The sequence below is a fragment of the Somniosus microcephalus genome, chromosome 21, assembly GCF_052327205.1.
Source record: "Somniosus microcephalus isolate GS21.2 chromosome 21, FLI_Smic_1.0, whole genome shotgun sequence".
Taxonomy (NCBI): domain Eukaryota; kingdom Metazoa; phylum Chordata; class Chondrichthyes; order Squaliformes; family Somniosidae; genus Somniosus; species Somniosus microcephalus.
In genome coordinates, this window is record NC_141007.1 from 6627780 (window position 1) to 6648455 (window position 20676).

The 20676-nt window shown below is 54.3% G+C and overlaps 1 protein-coding gene across 1 annotated transcript; it reads right to left on the minus strand.

Annotated features, from left to right (window-relative positions):
• Positions 1 to 12249: 12249 nt before the first annotated feature.
• Positions 12250 to 18940, minus strand: LOC147102570 (avidin-related protein 1-like). Its single transcript, XM_085963217.1, has 4 exons — positions 18671 to 18940; positions 17495 to 17708; positions 12885 to 13005; positions 12250 to 12400 (listed from the first exon to the last, which is right to left on the minus strand). The coding sequence occupies exons 1-4, from the start codon at positions 18731 to 18733 to the stop codon at positions 12343 to 12345; spliced, it is 456 nt and encodes a 151-aa protein (XP_085819343.1). The 5' UTR covers positions 18734 to 18940; the 3' UTR covers positions 12250 to 12342.
• Positions 18941 to 20676: the final 1736 nt, after the last annotated feature.

Below are 20676 nucleotides of genomic sequence, written 5' to 3' on the forward strand. Positions count from 1 at the left end.
ACACCAGGAGCGGGCAGCGTGTCCCAGACACCAGGAGCGGGCAGCGTGTCCCAGACACCAGGAGCGGGCAGCGTGTCCCAGACACCAGGAGCGGGCAGTGTGTCCCAGACACCAGGAGTGGGCAGTGTGCCCCAGACACCAGGAGCGGGCAGTGTGCCCCAGACACCAGGAGCGGGCAGTGTGTTCCGGGCACCAGGAGCGGGCAGCGTGTCCCAGACACCAGGAGCGGGCAGCGTGTCCCAGACACCAGGAGCGGGCAGCGTGTCCCAGACACCAGGAGCGGGCAGCGTGTCCCAGACACCAGGAGCGGGCAGCGTGTCCCAGACACCAGGAGCGGGCAGTGTGTCCCGGACACCAGGAGCGGGCAGCGTGTCCCAGACACCAGGAGCGGGCAGCGTGTCCCAGACACCAGGAGCGGGCAGCGTGTCCCAGACACCAGGAGCGGGCAGCGTGTCCCAGACACCAGGAGCGGGCAGCGTGTCCCAGACACCAGGAGCGGGCAGTGTGTCCCGGACACCAGGAGCGGGCAGCGTGTCCCAGACACCAGGAGTGGGCAGCGTGTCCCAGACACCAGGAGCGGGCAGCGTGTCCCAGACACCAGGAGCGGGCAGTGTGTCCCAGACACCAGGAGCGGGCAGTGTGTCTGTGATTCTCGCTCTGCTATATTTTGAATGCGCTGTTCTGTTTTATTTCCTGTCAGGAATCTTGTTCTTTGAACGCTCCATTGCAGACTCCCGATATCCGACCGTTCCGCTCCGATGTTGATGCCAAGCTCGAATACGCTAATGACATTACAGCAAAACTGTGCCTACAAGTTAGAGACTATCTGCAAGGGGACTTCAAGCAAAAGGCAGGAGGGAAAGAACCCTTTTGATGAATGCCACATTCATTTATTAACAGTGTAGATTGTAACAAAAGACCTTGGGCTAGATTTTCAGTTGCTTGCGCCAGCAGTTAGCGCCTTAAGAGAAGTGATTTCCGGGCGCTGTGCGTGTAGCGCCCGGGCGCAGCGCAGTTTGCGCCCCGCCCCAAATTAAGTTGCCCGTTAGCGCCGGCGCAAAGTTTAGCGCCCGCCCGGATGCGCGCGCAGAAAATGACGTCACATCCTCGTGCAACGCCCTTTGGCCGCCCCGATTGCAAACTTCAGTCGGACCGCCCCATTGTGCGGCGGGCGGCCGGAGCGTTTGGAAAAAGGAACGCAACACAACCAGCGCGGGCCCCGGGGGGCGCTAATTAAAGGGAACGTCCTCTCCAGTATAAAGGCCATCCTTTTTTCAGAAAACAGTCTTGTGCAACGCATTTCTGGAGACACAACAAGGAGGATAGCTAACTGGTTTCAAGCAGCAAGAGCCAGGTATTTTTGGACTCAGGCAATAGCGCTGCAAGTGGCCATTTGGAAATTAGACTGTTTGCCAGGATTTGATGGGGGCTGCATGGGGTGCCAACGCGCAGCTGCAGCGCCATATCCGTAGGGTTCGCAGACGCATTGTGAGAGGGGCAGCCCTGGCTAGAGGCAGAGGGGGCTACAGGCATCGGCCACGTAGGCCTTACCCAGTCAGGCTATACCGCCAGCAGCGCTCCTACCTAAACATGAGTGCCGCGCGATGTGTTAGAAGGCTCCGATTCCGAAAGGAGGTGATTGCAGAGATCTGCCACCTGCTTCGCCGAGATCTGCGGCCAAAGCTCAGGTGCAGGACGTCTCTGTCGGTGGAAGTGAAGGTGACGGTGGCATTGAACTTCTATGCCACCGGCTCCTTCCAAGACACTGCTGGGGACATAGCAAACATCTCCCAGTATGGCGCGCATCGCTGCATCCGCCACGTGACCGAAGCACTGTTCAGAAGGAGAAGCCAATTCATCTCCTTCCCCATGGCCCTCGAGAGCCAGCATCAGCGCGCATTGGGATTTGCCAGACTCGGGGAATTCCCCTTGGTGCAGGGCGCCATTGACTGTACGCATGTGGCTTTGCGGGCCCCTCTGGAGCATGGCGAGCAGTATCGCAACAGGAAGGGCTACCATTCTCTGAATGTGCAGCTGGTCTGTGACCACAAGCAGCGCATCATGGCAGTCAATGCCAGCTTCCCAGGCAGCAGCCACGATGCCTTTATCCCGCGGCAGAGTACTGTGCATGACATGTTCCAGGCACAGCCTTCCCCAAGAGGATGGCTACTCGGGGACAAAGGCTATCCTTTGTGCACCTGGCTCATGACCCCGCTCCGCGCGCCCAGGACCGCTGCTGAAGAGGCCTACAACGAGAGCCATCAAACCACCCGCAACATCATCGAGCTAACTATTGGGGTCCTCAAGCAGCGGTTCCGCTGCCTTGATCGCTCCGGAGGAGCTCTCCAGTATTCGCCGGACCGGGTCTCCCAATTTGTGGTGGTTTGCTGCATGCTACACAACCTGGCTATCCGCAGGACTCAGGCACTGCCACCTGACGTTGGACCAGCACCTCAGGAGGAGGAGCAGGAGGAGCATGAGGAGGAGGAGGAGGAGGAGGAGGAGGAGCAGGAGTACGTTCCCAGGAGGGAGCGACCAGGGCCAAGGGCCGCACGACGCCACCTTATTACACGGTACTTCTAAGCCCCCTGTCAGGGAATGGCCAGGGGCCATGAGGGAAGATGAATGCAGCCGCTCCGCAACCCCTCAGCCGGCGAAGCCAACAAACACTAAGAAGAACAACCATGGAGACTGCATGAATAAAGATAATTTTTTATTACACAAAAATGAAAAGCCCTTCCCACATGAATCCCCAAAAACAATAAACGGGCCCCACAAAAAGCCCAACAAACGACTCACTCCCACAAACTGGGGAGGAGCCACTCCACCTTTATTGAAACCGGGCCTCAACGTCGGCCTAACGCAAAAAAAAAGCCCTCCAAAAGCACAACCATGGGCAAAATAAAGATGGCCACCGCCATATTAAAGGAAAGCTGGCCACACCCTCTACTGAGTGGCCCGCGAGGGCGAGACCTTGGCCAGCATTTTGCCTCCCCTGCCCTGCCTGCTGCTCCTTCGCAAGCTCTGCCCAGTGGCTGCTGCGAGGCTGGGGGAAGGCGCCTGAGGCTCAGATGCCCTTCCGCCAGATGCCGCTGGGGGGCGGCCTACACGGCGTTTGGGCCTCGAGGGGCCGTCTCCTGAGTGGCGCACCTGAGCCTGGCCACCATCAGCTGCAGCCGCTTGCCCTTGACGCCCCAGAGGGGGAATGGCGGCGACGGATGGCGCAATGTGGGCCAGCTGGCGTCTGGGATGCGCTGGCTGGTGCTGTGGCGCGGTGGCACTCGGCCGGGCCCGCACTGCAGGATCCGCAGCAATCAGCCGACGGCCGGCTTGCTGGGATGGTCCAGCGCGGCGCCTGCCCTGGCGATGCCTGCCTGAGACAGCGCGTGTGGCAGCAGTGAGTGGCCCTGTGGTCCTGGTGTGCGCGCGCATCACATCCGCCAGGGTCTTGACGGCATCAGTTAGCATGCGGCCAGTCGCGGCAGTTGCTGCCCCGAACTCGCGCACACTGGTCGCCAGCGACTCGATGGCCTCAGGCATGCGCCCCACCACGCTCATGAGCTCCGTGTGGCGCCGGTCCGAGTCGTCGGCCATCTGATCGAGCTTCCGCACCTCCTCCGAAGTGAAGGTGTCCGGACTGGAGTCGCGACTCTCCCGCTGGGGAGGAGGGGGCCGAACTAGGGGACCCTTGCCGCGTTGGTGACGGCGAGTGTGCCGAGCAGCAGCACTCCCCTCTGATCCTTCCCCCCTTTGGGGGGAAGGCCGCGGGCCACGCGCACGGCTGCTGGGTGGCTGGACGCCACTGGTCCCAGAAGCTGCATTGCCCTGCGACAGTTCCTCCAGGCACTCGTCCAGTGAGGAGGTGTCGAGCATTTCCTCCTCTCCTGCGGGACGTGACTGTTCCCCCGAAGGTCCGGCTTGCTCCTCCTCCTCCTCCTGGTTGGAGGTGCTGTCACTGGCAGCCTCAGGGTCCTGGTCGTCACCAGCTGAAAGCAGGAATGCACAAGAGTAGCTTCAGAGTGAGGAGACGGCGTCAGCGAGGGAGTTAGGACTGGTGGGATTCAGCGCATTGGTGGGACAGTGGCAAAGGAGGTAGCTCGGATGGGCCAGTGCGACGCGAGAGGGCCAAAAGGCGAGGTCCTTACCATTGCCGGGCAGTGGAGGGTCGGATACTCCGCACGCTGTGGGGACAATCACACGGGCTCCCATGAGCACACACACGCGCTCCTCCAGCCGAGTGAGCTTCTGCAGCTTGGCGCGGCCACCCCTGGCACGGGCCTGGCGATTAAACGCTACTTTAGCCTGCAAGAGAAAGGACGGGCTGTAAGTGCGCAGTGAAGCCCTGATGTAGTGTGCACTGCCTCCCATGGTGGAATAGCTTGGACAGAGTGAAGCCCTGATGTACTGTCCACTGCCTCCCATGGTGGAATAGCTGGGCCAAAGTGTAGAGTGCCGAATGGCCATTTGATGCTCATGACTGTCCCAATGCTGCTGGCTGAGGGCTGGCCAAAAGGACTTTCAGGTCCCTTTGCCCATCATGTCAGGTGTACATGCAAGAATGAGGAGGAGACTGGAAAGGCTACTCACCCTCACAATCCTGGTCAGATCGTTGTATTTCTTACGGCATTGTGTGTGGGTCCTGGGGGCCTCGCCGGTGAACGTCACCCTCTGGGCGATCTGCTTCCAGGCTTTGGTGTAGTCGTGGTGGGTTGGATTCCTCCCACTCTCTGGAAACAAGATCTTGCGCCTCACCTCCAGAGCTGTGACCATTATGTCCAGATCACCCTCTGAGAAGCGCAGGGCACGCTGACGGGCCTTCTCTGGCATTGCCATGACTCCCTGGGGCTGAGCAGTAGTGTTGAGGCCTCTTTGCAAGGCTGCAGTGTGCAGGGCGTGGCAGCAGACCAATTCGTCCCTTCCCCCTTTAAGAGCTGGTCGGCACCACGGGGTCTGCTGTCAGTGCAAAAATGACCGCACCCGTGCTGCGCCCCGCCTGGGCGCTATCCCTCTGGACCGCCGGCTTAGCGCCTAAAGAGAGTAGTGGAACGCCTCTTTTAGCGCTCCACCAACCTCTTAGGGCGAAGCCACTGACTTCCCGGCAACAGGGCGCTACTTTGGGGCGGGCGCTAACTTCGGGCGGGCGCTAAGGTTAGCGCCCCAAAACTGCCTATACTGAAAATCTAGCCCCTTGTTTTTCTTTCGCATCTGATCAGATCCCAAAACACTTCACAGCTGGTGAATGACTTTGAAGTCTAGTGACTGTTCTTATGTAGGGCAGGAAAACATGACAGGCAATATGTGCACAGTAAGATCCCACAAATGGCCAGCTAATTTAGTTTTGGAAGTATTGATTTGTTCTGGCAAACAAGATTTGGGGCCTGGGCTTCCTTGGGTATTATTGGATATTGGACCCATGGTGGGAATCAGGTGTGTCAGGTCAAGCAGCGATGGGAATTCTCGCAGGTTCTCCTGTGCGAGACAGTTTTGTAAAATGGCACAAAAATCATCAAGAGATCAAGTCAAAAGCAAAATACTGTGGATGCTGGAAATCTGCAATGAAAACAGAAAATGCTGGAAATACTCAGCAGGTCAGGCAGCATCTCTGGAGAGAGGAACAGAGTTAACGTTTCAGGTCTGGGACCCTCGTCAGAACTGAAAAAAGTTGGAGATGTAACGGGTCACGTTAGCTGATAGTCAAGTCATTGAGCCAAGGCGTTCCATCCTGACCTGCTGCTGCCCCTGTCCACTGACACTCTTTAAAGACTGTACTCGAATTTCTAACCACCCCAGCACATTATTAAAGATTTACACCAAAGACTGCTCCAATGGGTATGCAAATGAGCTGATTATTGAAACTCTGATGCCAGAGACACTCCGGGCTATCGGTGGGCATATCTCACATCACATTGGTGCAAACATGGTGCAACAACCGGCATGGAATTTCAGGGGAATATGTACTGTCAAGAGTTAAAAAAAAAGGTAACTAGAGTCTGGGAGTAAATATTAATGGGGAATGTGAACTGGGACCCTGGACACGGAGTGTAAATAATGACAGGGAATGAGATCTGGGACCCTGGACACGGAGTGTAAATAATGACAGGGAATGTGAACTGGGACCCTGGACACGGAGTGTAAATAATGACAGGGAATGTGAACTGGGACCCTGGACACGGAGTGTAAATAATGACAGGGAAGGAGATCTGGGACCCGGGACACGGAGTGTAAATAATGACAGGGAATGAGATCTGGGACCCTGGACACGGAGTGTAAATAATGACAGGGAATGAGATCTGGGACCCTGGACACGGAGTGTAAATAATGACAGGGAATGTGAACTGGGACCCTGGACACGGAGTGTAAATAATGACAGGGAATGTGAACTGGGACCCTGGACACGGAGTGTAAATAATGACAGGGAATGTGAACTGGGATCCTCTCCTCGGCACCCACTTGCTCTGCAGTGAGCCGGTATTGCTCCTGGTTGACCTCCTCCAACACTCTCCGGGGATCCCTGCACTGCTTCCAGTCTCCTTCTCCTACCCAGCCGGGTTGTTCCCACTTCCCCTCCTCACTAACTCACTCTGCCTGTCGGCAGATCACCTGTGGCAGCGCAACACCAGCTGTCACTCAGACTGAGACCACTAGCATCGGCCAGACCAAGTACAGGTGGTCATCCCCAACACATGAAGCACTGAAGACAGGTACCGCACCTCACGGACTTCACCGGCCCCTTCACACAGGTACCGCACCTCACGGACTTCCCCCCCCCCTTCACACAGGTACCGCACCTCACGGACTTCACCCCCCTTCACACAGGTAGAGGGTATTTAAGAATAATATTAATAAATTTAATTAATTACATAGAATGGGAGATCAGGTGATGTGTTGCTGCTGCAATATGTGGGAGCTGGTGGACACCATTGATGCTCACGGTGATCACAATTGCAGTAAGTGTTGGCTGCTCGAGGAATTCCGGCTCCGTGTTGAAGAGCTGGAGTCCGAGCTTCAAACACTGAGACACATCAGGGAGGGGGAGAGTTACCTGGACTCTGTTATCACGAGGTATTCACACCAATTAGATTAATTAATTCAGATGTAGTCCGTGGCCAGGGTCAGGATGGTGTGACTAGAAGTGAGGCAGGTACGGGGATCCAGGAGGTAGTGTTGGAGGAGCCGCAGCCCTTGCACTTGTCCAACAGGTTCGAGGCTCTTACTCCCTGTGAGGATGGGAATAGGGACTGCGGGGAGGATGAGCAACCTGGCCACAGCACCGTGGAGCAGGGGGTCATTCAAGTGGGGGGAGTTAAAAGAAATGTTGTAGTGGTAGAGGATAGTATCGTTAGGGGGATAGATAGAGTTCTTTGCAGCCGAGAGCGAGAGTCCCAAAGGCTGTGTTGCCTGCCCGGTGCCAGGGTTAAGGACATCTCCTCTGGGCTGGAGAGAAACTTGGAGTGGGAGGGGGAGGATCCAGTTGTCGTGGTCCATGTTGGTACCAACGACATAGATAGGACAAGGAAGGAGGTTCTGCTGAGGGAGTTTGAGCAGCTAGGGGCCAAATTAAAAAGCAGAACCACAAGGGTAATAATCTCTGGATTATTACCTGAGCCACGAGCGAATTTGGCTAGGACAAATAAAATTAGAGAGTTAAATGCATGGCTCAAAGACTGGTGTGGGAGAAATGCGTTTTGCTTCCTGGGACACTGGCACCAGTACTGGGGCAGGAGGGAGCTGTTCCGTTGGGACGGGCTTCACTTGGCCAGTGCTGGGACTAGAGTCCTGGCGGATCATATAACTAGGGCTGTAGAGAGGGCTTTAAACTAACTAGTGGGGGGGAGGTTCCTAGAGAGCAAATAATAAAAATGACAACAGAGAAGGTCATAGACTTAGGTAGCAGTGGGGAAATTAAAAACCAGAGCGTGTCAGGAAGGGGCAGAAGATATGGAGTAAAAGGTAAAGTAATAAAAAGGACAAAAGCAGGAACTAAGTGTCACAAAACATCTTTGAAAGTTCTCTATCTGAATGCACGTAGCATTCGTAACAAAATAGACGAGTTAATGGCACAAATAACTACATATGGGTATGATCTTGTGGCCATAACAGAAACATGGCTGCAGGGTGACAATGCCTGGGAATTAAACATACCAGGTTATTTAACGATCAGGAAGGACAGGCAGGAAGGAAGGGGAGGTGGGGTGGCTATGTTAATAAAGGAAGGAATCACTGTAATACAGAGAAATGATATTGGGTCAAAAGATCAGGATAATGAAACAGTTTGGGTGGAGGTGAGGAATAATAAGGGGAAAAAAACACTAGTAGGCGTAGTCTATAGGCCTCCGAACAGTGGCAACTCTGTTGGACGGAGTATCAATCAGGAAATAGTTAAGGCTTGTAATAAGGGAACACCTATAATTATGGGGGATTTTAACTATCATATTAATTGGACAAATCAAATTGGGCAGGGCTGCCTTGAGGATGAGTTCATTGAGTGTATTAGGGATGGGTTTCTTGAGCAGTATGTAACTGAACCGACCAGGGGGCAAGCAACCTTAGATCTGGTCCTGTGTAACGAGACAGGATTAATTAAAAATGTCCTAGTAAAGGATCCCCTTGGAATGAGTGACCATAACATGGTTGAATTCCATATTCAATTAGAGGGTGAGAAGGTTGGATCTCAAACAAGCGTGCTAAGCTTGAATAAAGGAGACTATGAAGGTATGAGAGCGGAATTGAGTAAAGTGGATTGGGAAAATAGATTAAAGGGTAAGACGATACATGATCAGTGGTGTACATTTAAGGAGTTATTTTACAACTTCCAAAAAAGATATATTCCACTGAGAAGAAAAGGGTGTAAAAGAAAAGACAGCCATCCGTGGCTAAGTAAAGAAATTAAGGATAGTATTCGACTAAAAACAAGGGCATATAAGGTAGCCAAATCTAGTGGGAGGATAGAGGATTGGGAAAACTTTAAAAGACAGCAAAAAATAACAAAAAGATTGATTAAGAAAGGGAAGATAGATTATGAAAGTAAATTAGCAAAAAATATAAAAACAGATAGTAAGAGTTTTTATAGTTATATAAAAAGAAAAAGGGTGGCTAAAGTAAATGTTGGTCCCTTAGAGGATGAGACCGGGAAATTAATGGTGGGAAATATGGAGATGGCAAAAACACTGAATGAATATTTTATATCAGTCTTTACAGTAGAAGACACTAAGAATATCCCAACACTGGACAAACAGGGGGCTAAAGGGGGGGGGGAGGAGCTAAACACGATCAAAATCACTAAGGAAGTGGTACTCGGTAAAATAATGGGACTCAAGGCGGATAAATCACCTGGACCTGATGGCTTACATCCTAGGGTCTTGAGGGAAGTGGTGGTAGGGATTGTGGATGCATTGGTAATAATTTTCCAAAACTCCCTGGACTCGGCAAAGGTCCCGGCAGACTGGAAAACTGCTAATGTAACACCCTTATTTAAAAAGGGCAGCAGACAGAAGGCTGGAAACTATAGACCAGTTAGCCTAACATCTGTGGTAGGTAAAATTTTGGAGTCCAATATTAAGGAGACAGTAACAGGACATTTGGATAATCATAATTTAATAGGACAAAGTCAGCATGGTTTTATGAAGGGGAAGTCATGTTTGACAAATTTGCTGGAGTTCTTTGAGGAAGTAACATATAGGGTGGATAAAGGGGAACCAGTGGACGTAGTGTATTTAGACTTCCAAAAGACATTTGACAAGGTGCCACACAAAAGATTATTGCTTAAGATAAAAAATCACGGGATTGGGGGTAATATTCTGGCATGGATAGAGGATTGGCTATCTAACAGAAGGCAGAGAGTTGGGATAAATGGTTCATTCTCAGACTGGCAATCAGTAACTAGTGGTGTTCCGCAGGGGTCAGTGCTGGGTCCCCAGCTCTTTACAATCTATATTAACGATTTGGAGGAGGGGACCGAGTGTAACATATCAAAGTTTGCAGATGATACTAAGATGGGAGGGAAAGTAGTGAGTGAGGAGGACATAAAAAACCTGCAAGGGGACATAGACAGGCTAAGTAAGTGGGCAGAGATTTGGCAGATGGAATACAATACTGGAAAGTGTGAGGTTATGCACTTTGGCAGGAAAAATCGTAGAGCAAGTTATTATCTTAATGGCAAGAAACTGGAAAGTACTGAAGTACAAAGGGATCTGGGGGTCCTGGTGCACGAAACTCAAAAGGTTAGTATGCAGGTGCAGCAAGTGATTAAGAAGGCCAATGGAATGTTGGCTTTCATTGCTAGGGGGATAGAATATAAAAATAGGGAGGTATTGCTTCAGTTGTACAAGGTATTGGTGAGACCGCACCTGGAATACTGCGTACAGTTTTGGTGTCCATACTTAAGAAAGGACATACTTGATCTCGAGTCAGTACAAAGAAGGTTCACTCGGTTAATCCCGGGGATGAGGGGATGGACATATGAGGAGAGCTTGAGTAGATTGGGACTCTACTCATTGGAGTTCAGAAGAATGAGAGGCGATCTTATTGAAACATATAAGATTGTGAAAGGGTTGGATCGGGTGGATGTTCCCGATGATGGGTGTAACTAGAACTAGGGGGCATAGTCTTAGAATAAGGGGCTGCTCTTTCAAAACTGAGATGAGGAGGAACTACTTCACTCAGAGGGTGGTAGGTCCATGGAATATGCTGCCCCAAAAAGCTGTAGAAGCTACATCATTACATAAATTTAAAACAGAAATAGACAGTTTCCTAGAAGTAAAGGGAATTAAGGGTTACGGGGAGCGGGCAGGAATTTGGACATGAGTCTAGGTTCGGATCGGTCATGGCCCCGTGGGTAGCGGAGTCGGCCCAGGGGCCGTGTAGCCTGATCCTGCTCCTATTTCGTGTGTCTAATTCTGTTAGATTCAGGAGATGGTTCTGTGATAGTAGATTGGCGGTTAGGATCAGATCAGCCATGATCTTATTGAATGGCGGAGCAGGCTCGAGGGGCCGATTGGCCTACTCCTGCTCCTATTTCTTATGTTCTTATGTACCGCACCTCATGGACTTCACCCCCCCTTCACACAGGTACCGCACCTCACGGACTTCACCCCCCCTTCACACAGGTACCGCACCTCACGGACTTCACCCCCCCTTCACACAGGTACCGTACCTCACGGACTTCACCCCCCCTTCACACAGGTACCGCACCTCACGGACATCACTCCCCTTCACACAGGTACCGCACCTCACGGACATCACTCCCCTTCACACAGGTACCGCACCTCACGGACTTCACCCCCCCTTCACACAGGTACCGCACCTCACGGGATTCACTTCACCCCCTCACAGCACCCCCCACCCACAATAAACTAAAAGTCACCTCATGTACAAGGAGGCGTTGTTGGACCATTCTGAGGACGGTGCTGTGCTGAGCGCCTTGGAGGGGGCGGTGTCGGGCCGGAGGGGGCGGTGTCGGGCCGGAGGGGGCGGTGTTGGGGGCCGGAGGGGGCGGTGTTGGGGGCCGGAGGGGGCGGTGTTGGGGGCCGGAGGGGGCGGTGTTGGGGGCCGGAGGGGGCGGTGTTGGGGGCCGGAGGGGGCGGTGTCGGGCCGGAGGGGGCGGTGTCGGGCCGGAGGGGGCGGTGTCGGGCCGGAGGGGGCGGTGTTGGGGACCGGAGGGGGCGGTGTCGGGGACCAGAGGGGGCGGTGTCGGGCCGGAGGGGGCGGTGTCGGGCCGGAGGGGGCGGTGTTGGGGACCGGAGGGGGCGGTGTTGGGGGCCGGAGGGGGCGGTGTTGGGGACCGGAGGGGGCGGTGTTGGGGGCCGGAGGGGGCGGTGTCGGGCCGGAGGGGGCGGTGTCGGGCCAGTGTTGGGCCGGAGGGGGCAGTGTTGGGCCGGAGGGGGCAGTGTTGGGGGCCGACTGACGGAGTTGTTTGGAGGATCAGTGTCAATTCCTGTCCTCACTCACATTAGTTAATTTCCTGCTTTGTTGGAGATGAATTGTTTGCCCCCATATTAATGAATAAAATGACCTACACACCCTCCAATGGCCAGTGGCTCCGTCCCATGAGACACGCAGTTCTGTGCCTACCTGAAGTGCCCATCAGTCAGTGAACCTGTGTGTGTTTCACACTCACCTACCAGCCCTTCCTGAGAGACTGAAACTCACTAAACTCCTAATCTGCTAAACTCCTGGGCGAGAGTCGCTGGTCCTTTACCGAGAGAGACGGGAGGTAAACTGCGGTCGGTACACACAGAAACAACAACCAGCATTTCTTACTTCACTTTATTGAGGATACCATACAGTGGTAATGACATGGAATGTCCAGTGTTGGTGAGTTACGCTGGGCTAAGGATTCTGAGGTTAATTGTCCCCCAGCAGGATGACCCCTTTGGTTCGGTGGAAAGTGTCTTGTCCAATTCTAAGAGAAAGCCAAAACAGAAGACGTGAGTAGCAGATCTATCAACGGTCACACAGCACAGGAGCAGGCGGAGGCCATTCAGCCCCTCCAGTCTGTTCCGCCATTCAATCAGATCACAGCTGATCTGAATCCTAACTCCATCCACCTGCCTCAGCTCCATATGCCTTAATACCCTTATCTAGCAAAAATCTATCGATCTCAGATTTAGAATGATTAATTGAGCCCCCGCCATCTACTGCTCTTTGAGGGAGAGAGTTCCACCCTTCGACCACCCTTTGTGTGAAGAAGTGTTTCTGAACTTCTCTCCGGATTGGCCTGGCTCTGATTTTAAGGTCTGTCCCCTTGTCCTAGGCTCCCCCCACCAGCGGGAAAAGTTTCTCTCTCCACCCTCTCAATTCCTTTCAAAATCCCAAACCCCTCAATCAGCGCTCACTCAAGTCAGATCAGAGACCCGGAGCTGGGACAGGTCAGAGTGATGGCTCACCGGGTCGATTTCCAGTCCTCCTGTAGACTGCTCGCCGCAGATCTCAGCAACCACGTAGTCTTCAGAATCTGCTGCCCTTCTTCCAGCATCAAGCACTGACCAACCCAGCATGTAATGGAGCCTGAAAATAACAGGAAACATTCTTCAGCCTGGTTATTGGTCTTCACCGTTCCCCGTGTCAGTGAGACTCGGACCGCGGGCCCACAGCTCGGCTCCACAGGCCTCACACACAGCGGCTCCACGGCCCACAGCTCACATACCGCGGCTCCAGGGACCCACACACAGCGGCTCCACAGGCCCACAGCTCTCTCATACCGCGGCTCCAGGGACCCACAGCTCTCACATACCGCGGCTCCACAGGCCCACAGCTCTCACACAGCGGCTCCACGGCCCACAGCTCACATACCGCGGCTCCACGGCCCACAGCTCACATACCGCGGCTCCACGACCCACAGCACTCACACACAGCGGCTCCACGGCCCACAGCTCACATACCGCGGCTCCACGGCCCACAGCTCACACACAGCGGCTCCACGGCCCACAGCTCACATACCGCGGCTCCAGGGGCCCACAGCACCCACACACAGCGGCTCCAGGGGCCCACAGCGGCCCCACAGCTCACATACCGCGGCTCCACGGCCCACATTACAAAAGGCTCAACACCTCGTCTCATTTAAAACATTCACTCACTCACAAATTACTTGAATTATTTAATGCAAAATTCATCATAGTGCTTCACAGGGGAGGGGGTGGGGAGGGAAGGGGGTGTGGTGGGGTGGGAGGTGGGGAGGGGGTGTGTGTGGGGGGGGAGGGGGGGTTGGGAGGGGGGCAGGGGAGAGAGGGGGAGGGGGAGGGAGAGGGGGGAGAAAAAAGACTTGCATTTCTATAGCACCTTTCACGACCACCGGACAGCCCAAAGCACTTTACAGCCAATGAAGTACTTTTTGAAGTGGAGTCACTGTTGTAATGTGGGAAACGCGGCAGCCAATTTTGCGCACAGCAAGCTCCCACAAACAGCAATGTGATAATGACCAGAGAATCTGTTTTAGTGATGTTGATTGAGTGATAAATAATGGCCCCAGGACACCGGGGAGAACTCCCCCTGCTCTCCTTCAAAATAGTGCAATGGGATCTCAGACGGGGCCTCAGTTTAACATCTCAACTGAAAGACAGCACCTCTGACAGTGCAGCACTGGAGTGTCAGCCTGAAGAGAGGGAGACAGAGAGAGAGACAGAGAAAGAGACAAAGTGATAGAGAGACAGAGACAGGGAGAGATAGCTAGGGAGAGGAACAGACAGTGAAAAAGGTATAGAGAAAGGTCGATGGACACAGAGACAGGGGAAAAGATAGAGAGAGAGAGAAAGAGAATAATCGAGCCAGAGACACAGCGAGAAAAAGAGCGAGGCCCACAGGGAGTGACGGAGGGGCACTGACCGGCTGTGCGAGGGGTGACGGAGGGGCACTGACCGGCTGTGCGGGGAGTGACAGAGGGGCACTGACCGGCTGTGCGGGGAGTGACGGAGGGGCACTGACCGGCTGTGCGGGGAGTGACGGAGGGGCACTGACCGGCTGTGCGGGGAGTGACGGAGGGGCACTGACCGGCTGTGCGGGGAGTGACGGAGGGGCACTGACCGGCTGTGCGGGGAGTGACGGAGGGGCACTGACCGGCTGTGCGGGGAGTGACGGAGGGGCACTGACCGGCTGTGCGGGGAGTGACGGAGGGGCACTGACCGGCTGTGCGGGGAGTGACGGAGGGGCACTGACCGGCTGTGCGGGGAGTGACAGAGGGGCACTGACCGGCTGTGCGGGGAGTGACAGAGGGGCACTGACCGGCTGTGCGGGGAGTGACGGAGGGGCACTGACCGGCTGTGCGGGGAGTGATGGAGGGGCACTGACCGGCTGTGCGGGGAGTGACGGAGGGGCACTGACCGGCTGTGCGGGGAGTGACGGAGGGGCACTGACCGGCTGTGCGGGGAGTGACAGAGGGGCACTGACCGGCTGTGCGGGGGGTGACGGAGGGGCACTGACCGGCTCCACTGGGAGTGACGGAGGGGCACTGACCGGCTGTGCGAGGAGTGATGGAGGGGCACTGACCGGCTGTGCGGGGAGTGTCGGAGGGGCACTGACCGGCTGTGCGGGGAGTGACGGAGGGGCACTGACCGGCTGTGCGGGGAGTGACGGAGGGGCACTGACCGGCTGTGTGGGGGGTGACGGAGGGGCACTGACCGGCTGTGTGGGGAGTGACAGAGGGGCACTGACCGGCTGTGCGGGGGGTGACGGAGGGGCACTGACCGGCTGTGCGGGGAGTGACAGAGGGGCACTGACCGGCTGTGCAGGGGGGTGACGGAGGGGCACTGACCGGCTCCACAGGGAGTGACGGAGGGGCACTGACCGGCTCCACAGGGAGTGACGGAGGGGCACTGACCGGCTGTGCGGGGGGTGACGGAGGGGCACTGACCGGCTCCACAGGGAGTGACGGAGGGGCACTGACCGGCTGTGCGGGGAGTGACTGAGGGGCACTGACAGGCTCCACTGGGAGTGACGGAGGGGCACTGACCGGCTGTGCGGGGAGTGACTGAGGGGCACTGACAGGCTCCACTGGGAGTGACGGAGGGGCACTGACCGGCTCCACTGGGAGTGGTGCAATGTTTTTGTGGAGAATCCCCATTTCTATTTAGATCTTTTGTGAACTGGATTATAATTGAACAATTGAAAAGGGAGTGGAAGGGGGCAATGGGAGACGCCAGGGAGCAGACATCGATGGGCAGAGTGTGTGTGGTTAGTGTAAGGGATCCCGGTTAGTGTAAATGACCCCGGTTAGTGTAAATGACCCCTGGTTAGTGTAAAAGACCCCAGTTAGTGTAAATGACCCCCGGTTAGTGTAAATGATCCCCGGTTAGTGTAAATGACCCCTGGTTAGTGTAAATGACCCCTGGTTAGTGTAAAAGACCCCAGTTAGTGTAAATGACCCCCGGTTAGTGTAAATGACCCCCGGTTAGTGTAAATGACCCCTGGTTAGTGTAAATGACCCCTGGTTAGTGTAAAAGACCCCAGTTAGTGTAAATGACCCCCGGTTAGTGTAAATGACCCCCAGTTAGTGTAAATGACCCCCGGTTAGTGTAAATGACCCCTGGTTAGTGTAAATGACCCCTGGTTGGTGTAAATGACCCCTGGTTAGTGTAAATGACCCCTGGTTGGTGTAAATGACCCCTGGTTAGTGTAAATGACCCCTGGTTAGTGTAAATGACCCCCGGTTAGTGTAAATGACCCCCGGTTAGTGTAAATGACCCCCGGTTAGTGTAAATGACCCCTGGTTGGTGTAAATGACCCCCGGTTAGTGTAAATGACCCCTGGTTAGTGTAAATGACCCCTGGTTAGTGTAAATGACCCCCGGTTAGTGTAAATGACCCCCGGTTAGTGTAAATGACCCCTGGTTGGTGTAAATGACCCCCGGTTGGTGTAAATGACCCCTGGTTAGTGTAAATGACCCCCGGTTAGTGTAAATGACCCCCGGTTAGTGTAAATGACCCCTGGTTGGTGTAAATGACCCCTGGTTAGTGTAAATGACCCCCGGTTAGTGTAAATGACCCCTGGTTAGTGTAAATGACCCCCGGTTAGTGTAAATGATGGTGTAAATGACCCCTGGTTGGTGTAAATGACCCCCGGTTAGTGTAAATGACCCCCGGTTAGTGTAAATGACCCCCGGTTAGTGTAAATGACCCTGGTTAGTGTAAATGACCCCTGGTTAGTGTAACTGACCCCTGATTAGTGTAAATGACCCCGGTTAGTGTAAATGACCCCGATTAGTGTAAATGACCCCCGGTTAGTGTAAATGACCCTGGTTAGTGTAAATGACCCCTGGTTAGTGTAAATGACCCCTGGTTAGTGTAAATGACCCCTGGTTAGTGTAAATGACCCCCGGTTAGTGTAAATGACCCTGGTTAGTGTAAATGACCCCTGGTTAGTGTAAATGACCCCCGGTTAGTGTAAATGACCCTGGTTAGTGTAAATGACCCCTGGTTAGTGTAACTGACCCCTGATTAGTGTAAATGACCCCGGTTAGTGTAAATGACCCCGATTAGTGTAAATGACCCCCGGTTAGTGTAAATGACCCTGGTTAGTGTAAATGACCCCTGGTTAGTGTAAATGACCCCTGGTTAGTGTAACTGACCCCTGGTTAGTGTAAATGACCCCTGGTTAGTGTAAATGACCCCCGGTTAGTGTAAATGACCCTGGTTAGTGTAAATGACCCCTGGTTAGTGTAACTGACCCCCGATTAGTGTAAATGACCCCGGTTAGTGTAAATGACCCCGATTAGTGTAAATGACCCCTGGTTAGTTATATTAGTGTAAGTATCCAGTGTAGTGAGATGACGCCAAGTGCTCTGTGTCTCACTTCATCCATTGCAGAGACTGTTAAATTTTAGTGGCAATTTCAATGGGGGGTGTTATTGGAATATATATTTATAAAGACTTCTATTGTTATCTTTGATATCTCTTGGAAGTTTTAAATGGGCATTATTTTAATTGAGGGTTAATTAATATCGGGCTTCATTTCTCTCGGTTGTTGCTGGGTTTAGCTGGTGCCGGTGTCCCGGTCTCGGTGTTACCTCCAGCCCAAGCTGTGGACATGCTGAATGTTGGCTTTTTGCCCCGGTTCCTGATGCCGATCACTTGGGCTTGTCTCTCTGGCCCGGCCTCGTCTCTCGCCGCCTCCACCGCGGTCAGGTAGCGGCCGCTCAGCGTCAGGTTCTCAGCCTCTTGGAGGTAGAAGACGGAGCCCAGGTCGTTCCTCCAGAACCCGGTCAAATTACAGCCCCCTGCCTGGAAAAGAGGAGCGGAGCGGAGCAAAGGGAAGATCGACAAGGGCTCCCGAGATGGGCAAACAGCGCACCGAGAACCCTAGAGCCAGCTTTCATTACACATCAAGTAGAGACTCAGAGAAACCCCAGCACAATCCCCACTCACCCCAGCACAATCCCCACTCACCCCGGCACAATCCCCACTCACTCCGGCACAATCCCCACTCACCCCGGCACAATCCCCCCTCACTCCAGCACAATCCCCCTCACCCCAGCACAATCCCCCTCACCCCAGCACAATCCCTACTCACCCCAGCACAATCCCCACTCACCCTGGCACAATCCCCCCTCACCCCGGCACAATCCCCCCTCACTCCAGCACAATCCCCCTCACCCCAGCACAATCCCCACTCACCCCAGCACAATCCCCACTCACCCCAGCACAATCCCCCCTCACCCCAACACAATCCCCCTCACTCCAGCACAATCCCCACTCACCCCAGCACAATCACATTCACCCCAGCACAATCCCCCTCACCCCAGCACAATCCCCCTCACCCCAGCACAATCCCCCCTCACTCCAGCACAATCCCCACTCACCCCAGCACAATCACATTCACCCCAGCACAATCCCCCCTCACTCCAGCACAATTCCCCTCACCCCAGCACAACCCCCCTCACTCCAGCACAATCCCCCTCACTCCAGCACAATCCCTACTCACCCCAGCACAATCCCACTCATCCCAGCACAATCCCCCCTCACTCCAGCACAATCCCTACTCACCCCAGCACAGTCCCACTCATCCCAACACAATCCACCCTCACCCCGGCACAATCCACCCTCATCCCAGCACAATCCCCCCGCCCCATCCCAACACAAACCCCCCGCCCCGATCCCAGCACAAACCCCCCGCCCCGATCCCAGCACAAACCCCCCGCCCCGATCCCAGCACAAACCCCGGCCGAGATGAAAGGGGGATTTACCAGGATTCCGGGGCCGAGGAAGGCCAGCAGTGAGAGGGAGAGCGCGGCGCTCAGGCTCCCCATGGTGCGAGCTCGGTGATCAGCACGGCTCCAATGTTCAGCTCTTTGTGGAGAAGCTGCCCTTTATCCAGACTCTGTGTTGGCAGCGAACCAAATCCCAGCACATCCGCTGACGGGCAGTTTTCTTGCATTATCTCATCAAACCTTCCCACATTTCAGGCCCAGTTTAAACGATGAATATTTTGTCTTTGAATGCGAGGCCTTGAGGAGAACTTCCTAATCTTGCCTTTAGTTAGAAATATTTACAGCCCAGCACTCAACATGAAAAATATAATCAGAGTTCCCCCTCTCCCCCCGCCCCATTCCTCACTGACCCGACCCCAGTGTCCCGCCGCCTGATCTTACAGCACAGGGACGGTATATTTTGTGCTGTTGTAATTTCCCCTCTTCCAGCACAAACAGGCCAATTAATCAATGCCAGTGTTTGTCACTACAGGGGACAAAAGTTGCATTTATATAGCGCCTTTAATGTCTAATCCCATCCCCATACCCTTTAATTTCCCACCCAGTCTAATCACACTCTCCCCCTCACTCCCCGCACCCTTTAATATCCCACCCAGTCTAATCCCACTCTCCCCCTCACTCCCCGCACCCTTTAATATCCCACCCAGTCTAATCACACTCTCCCCCTCACTCCCCGCACCCTTTAATATCCCACCCAGTCTAATCCCACTCTCCCCCTCACTCCCCATTCCCTTCAATATCCCACCCAGTCTAATCCCACTCTCCCCCTCACTCCCCGTACCCTTTAATATCCCACCCAATCTAATCCCACTCTCCCCCTCACTCCCCGTACCCTTTAATATCCCACCCAGTCTAATCCCACTCTCCCCCTCACTCCCCATACCCTTTAATATCCCACCCAGTCTAATTCCACTCTCCCCATCACTCCCCGTACCCTTTAATATCCCACCCAGTCTAATCCCACTCTCCCCCTCACTCCCCGTACCCTTTAATATCCCACCAAGTCTAATCCCACTCTCCCCATCACTCCCCGTACCCTTTAATATCCCACCCAGTCTAATCCCACTCTCCCCCTCACTCCCCGTACCCTTTAATATCCCACCCAGTCTAATTCCACTCTCCCCCTCACTCCCCGTACCCTTTAATATCCCACCCAGTCTAATCCCACTCTCCCCCTCACTCCCCGTACCCTTTAATATCCCACCCAGTCTAATTCCACTCTCCCCATCACTCCCCGTACCCTTTAATATCCCACCCAGTCTAATCCCACTCTCCCCCTCACTCCCCGTACCCTTTAATTTCCCACCCAGTCTAATTCCACTCTCCCCCTCACTCCCCGTACCCTTTAATATCCCACCCAGTCTAATCCCACTCTCCCCCTCACTCCCCGTACCCTTTAATATCCCACCCAGTCTAATTCCACTCTCCCCATCACTCCCCGTACCCTTTAATATCCCACCCAGTCTAATCCCACTCTCCCCCTCACTCCCCGTACCCTTTAATATCCCACCCAGTCTAATTCCACTCTCCCCCTCACTCCCCGTACCCTTTAATATCTCACCCAGTCTAATTCCACTCTCCCGCTCACTCCCTGTACCCTTTAATATCCCACCCAGTCTAATCCCACTCTCCCCCTCACTCCCCATACCCTTTAATATCCCACCCAGTCTAATCCCACTCTCTCCCTCACTCCCCGTACCCTTTAATATCCCACCCAGTCTAATCCCACTCTCCCCCTCACTCCCCGTACCCTTTAATATCCCACCAAGTCTAATCCCACTCTCTCCCTCACTCCCCGTACCCTTCAATATCCCACCCAGTCTAATTCCACTCTCCCCCTCACTCCCCGTACCCTTTAATATCCCACCCAGTCTAATCCCACTCTCCCGCTCACTCCCCGTACCCTTCAATATCCCACCCAGTCTAATCCCACTCTCCCGCTCACTCCCCGTACCCTTCAATATCCCACCCAGTCTAATCCC

Excerpts from the sequence above, each read along its gene's own strand:
- LOC147102570 (XM_085963217.1), bottom strand. The coding sequence starts at position 18,733 with ATGGGGAGCCTGAGCGCCGCGCTCTCCCTCTCACTGCTGGCCTTCCTC. Across the intron at positions 17,709-18,670 it reads TCCTCGGCCCCGGAATCCTG|GCAGGGGGCTGTAATTTGAC; the intron begins GTAAATCCCCCT and ends CCTCTTTTCCAG. Across the intron at positions 13,006-17,494 it reads GTCCACAGCTTGGGCTGGAG|GCTCCATTACATGCTGGGTT; the intron begins GTAACACCGAGA and ends TGTTATTTTCAG.